The sequence below is a fragment of the Mastomys coucha genome, chromosome X (genome assembly GCF_008632895.1).
Source record: "Mastomys coucha isolate ucsf_1 chromosome X, UCSF_Mcou_1, whole genome shotgun sequence".
Lineage (NCBI taxonomy): Eukaryota > Metazoa > Chordata > Mammalia > Rodentia > Muridae > Mastomys > Mastomys coucha.
Window position 1 is genome coordinate 102,916,605 of NC_045030.1, and position 3,075 is coordinate 102,919,679.

The 3,075-nt window shown below is 36.2% G+C and overlaps 1 protein-coding gene across 6 annotated transcripts in view; it reads right to left on the bottom strand.

Annotated features, from left to right (window-relative positions):
- Positions 1 to 3,075, bottom strand: part of Phka1 (phosphorylase kinase regulatory subunit alpha 1) — a 127,612-nt gene that overhangs the window by 117,603 nt on the left and 6,934 nt on the right. For all 6 annotated transcript variants that reach the window (XM_031365998.1, XM_031366010.1, XM_031366001.1 and 3 more), the window contains exon 4: positions 775 to 943. In XM_031365998.1, the coding sequence (XP_031221858.1) occupies positions 775 to 943 (169 nt within the window). The remainder of the gene's footprint in view (positions 1 to 774; positions 944 to 3,075) is intronic.

The window sequence follows — 3,075 nt, forward strand, 5'->3', positions numbered from 1 at the left end:
AAAAAAAACTTAAAGGGTTAAGATTTTAGCTTAGTGGTAGAGTGCTTGTTTAGCATGCATGATTCTCTGCTTTGAAACCCTAGCACCACAGAAAAAATAGTATTGATCTGGAAATGTTATAAAGTTTAGGAACTCCATATAACAGAATTGTTTCCACCTCCAATTTTACATCTATAAAGGATCTCACTATGTAGCTTTGACTGACCTAGAAGTTAGTATGTACACAAGGGCTGGCCTGTATCAGCCTCCCAAGTGCTAGGATACAGATAGATGTGAGCTACTATATTTCTTTTAATTTTCTTTTACATATCAAACATGTAAAGATTGTCACAAAACTACTTAAACAGAATACTGCTTACTAATGAAACATACATTTAGATTCAGATCATACTAATAAGGAGTATATAAACTGGGTGGTTCTATAGCCAACCACAGACATACTGTTGTAGAGTATGAAAATTAGAAAAAAACCTTCACCCTTCCTTCCCACCTCCTGGCATCTGAGAATTAATAAATAATGAAAACACCTAGCTAAAGATCTAGCCCACCTTTCTGGGTTCCCATTTCAAAATAGTATTAATTAGTATTGCAATTTTGATTCTCAATACAATAAGATATTGCCTAAACCTCAAAAAAGTTATCTAGCAAACTTATAAACTATTGTTACTTCTAATTTGCTTCATTGAGCACCCTAAATGGATACTTTATTTTCTAGTCAATCCCTACAGAGAAACCAAACTTAGGAGCATGCAGTAATTCTCTCCTTGTACTGACCTGAAGCAGTCATTTGTGCTAGGAAGAGCAGGTACACAGAAGTAGCATCCAACTGCAGGTGTCCCCACTGGTCGTCACCCACCACAGTGGCACAAGTTTTGGTGTTGTACTTGGCGTGAAGGCTATCTTTAGTACTCTGACTGTACTTGAAAGACTCTACTTTATCCACCTGAAAAGAAAGCAGTATGAAAAGGCCAGTCAGAAAACAACCCAGATGCCAAGCATCTGGAGGAGTCTGCCATCCACACATCACTGCACTCTGCCTTCAGGAAATTGTCAATATGTGAAATATACTATTGCCTGACTTTCTTTACTACACTGGGGAAATCTGGCATTTTCAATAAAAAATAAGAAATGGTTAAAAAAAAAACCCTACCTATTTCTTGTTCATTGCCTCTTTTCTATGCTTTTCAAATGGCTACTTTGTCATATTGTAGAGAAACTGGGAGCTCAAATGTATAAGAACAGTTTAGTGAGAAAACTCAGTGCTATATATTTGTTCTCGAATTTAAAATAGGAACGTGCTGTTAACTTGACAGATGAGGGTATTTTTATTAATGTGCCTGTGCATAGTTGTTTGTGGGTGTGGGTACTCCCAGAGGCCAGAAGAGGGCATTTGACTCTTTGGAGCTGAAGTTACAAGAGTTGTAAGCCACCCAACAAGAGTGGGTATTAGGAATCAAATTCAGGTCCTCTGTAAGAGCAATATGTGCTCTTAACCATTAAGCCATCTCTCTAACCCCAAGAGGATAAATTTTGAAGATGCCATAAAAAGAGTTAATAAGAGCCATACAGAGTTGCAAAAAGTGGTATTATAGAAAGCTAAAATTACAAATTAGAAGAGAATCATTGGGAGCTGGGGGTATACCTTAGTGGTAATGTATTCTGAGGATGCATAATGCCTGGATCCAATTCATAACACACATACACATACACACACACACACACACAGAGAGAGAGAGAGAGAGAGAGAGAGAGAGAGAGAGAGAGAGAGAGAGAGAGAGAGAGAGAGAGAGAGAGAGCAGAAATCCAGACAGGAAACCTTAGATAAAAGGCAACTAGTAGTTCCTGATATAGTTCCTGACATGTAGATGTGGTTATTTATATCTCTGATGTATGATAATCTTAAATATGGTTCATGAAATTTGTGACTATATCTATTTAATAGGACAAAGCAGAACTATCTAAAATATAAAGTATAGACACAGAGAAAAATGATATATGTGAGATTAGTAAAGAGATACATATAATTAATAAATTCACATTCATTTAAAAATCATGTATACATAAGGAACATAGAAGTTGAGAGCTATTTCTACTTTGATCTAATTAACTCAGGTTCAATATGTCTCAGACTATAGGTTTCTTAGTAAAATTCTTTTGTGTGGAAAAATGCCATAAACTCAAAATGTAAATGGTAGTCTGTAAAAATATTTACAATGTACAAATGATTAACATCCATAATACACAAGAAGTCAGTAGGCAAGAAACAGACAACCTACAAAGAGGCAAATCTCTAGCAGGTAATTCACCAGTAAGGAACTACAAATTTTCAATTTACATATAAAAGGATATTTAGCTACAGGGAAGACCAATTATTTGAAGTTCAAGATTCCTTTGCCCAATCCTAAAATTGAGAATACTTTGAAAGATTTTTTCCACATATATTTTGTATCAAAACTCAATTGGTGTAAAGACTAAATTCAAACCAACATATGGTTCTTTATAGGCATTATTCCATTTAGTGTATAAGGAATGTCTCCCTACAAAGAGATGTTTGTATTTTTTAATTTCAGATTATTTTTTTGTGGTGGTACACAGCTTTATTTATTTTTTAATTGGATATTTTATTTATTTATATTTCAAATGTTATTCCCTTTCCCAGTTTCCCCTCTGGATACCCCCATCTCATCCCTGCTTCCCTTGCTCTATGAGGGTGCTCCTCTACCCAACCACCCTCTCCTGCTTACTGGCCTTGGCCCTCCCCTACACTGGGGCATTGAGCCTGCACAGGACCAAGGGCCTCTCTTCCCATTGATGACTGACTAGGTCATCCTCTGTTATACATATGCTGCTGGAGCCATGAGTCCCACCATATGTACTCTTTGGTTGGTGGTTTAGTCCCTGGGCCCTCTGAGGGTGCTAGTTAGTTCATATTATTGTTCCTCCTCTGGGGCTGCAAACCCTTCAGCTTCTTAGAGTATTTTCGCTATGTACTGAAGACAAGAAAAATTATATGGTAACGTGCAATGTGCTTATCTTTTTTAAAATCTTTTTTTTTTTTTTTTTTTTTTTTTTTTT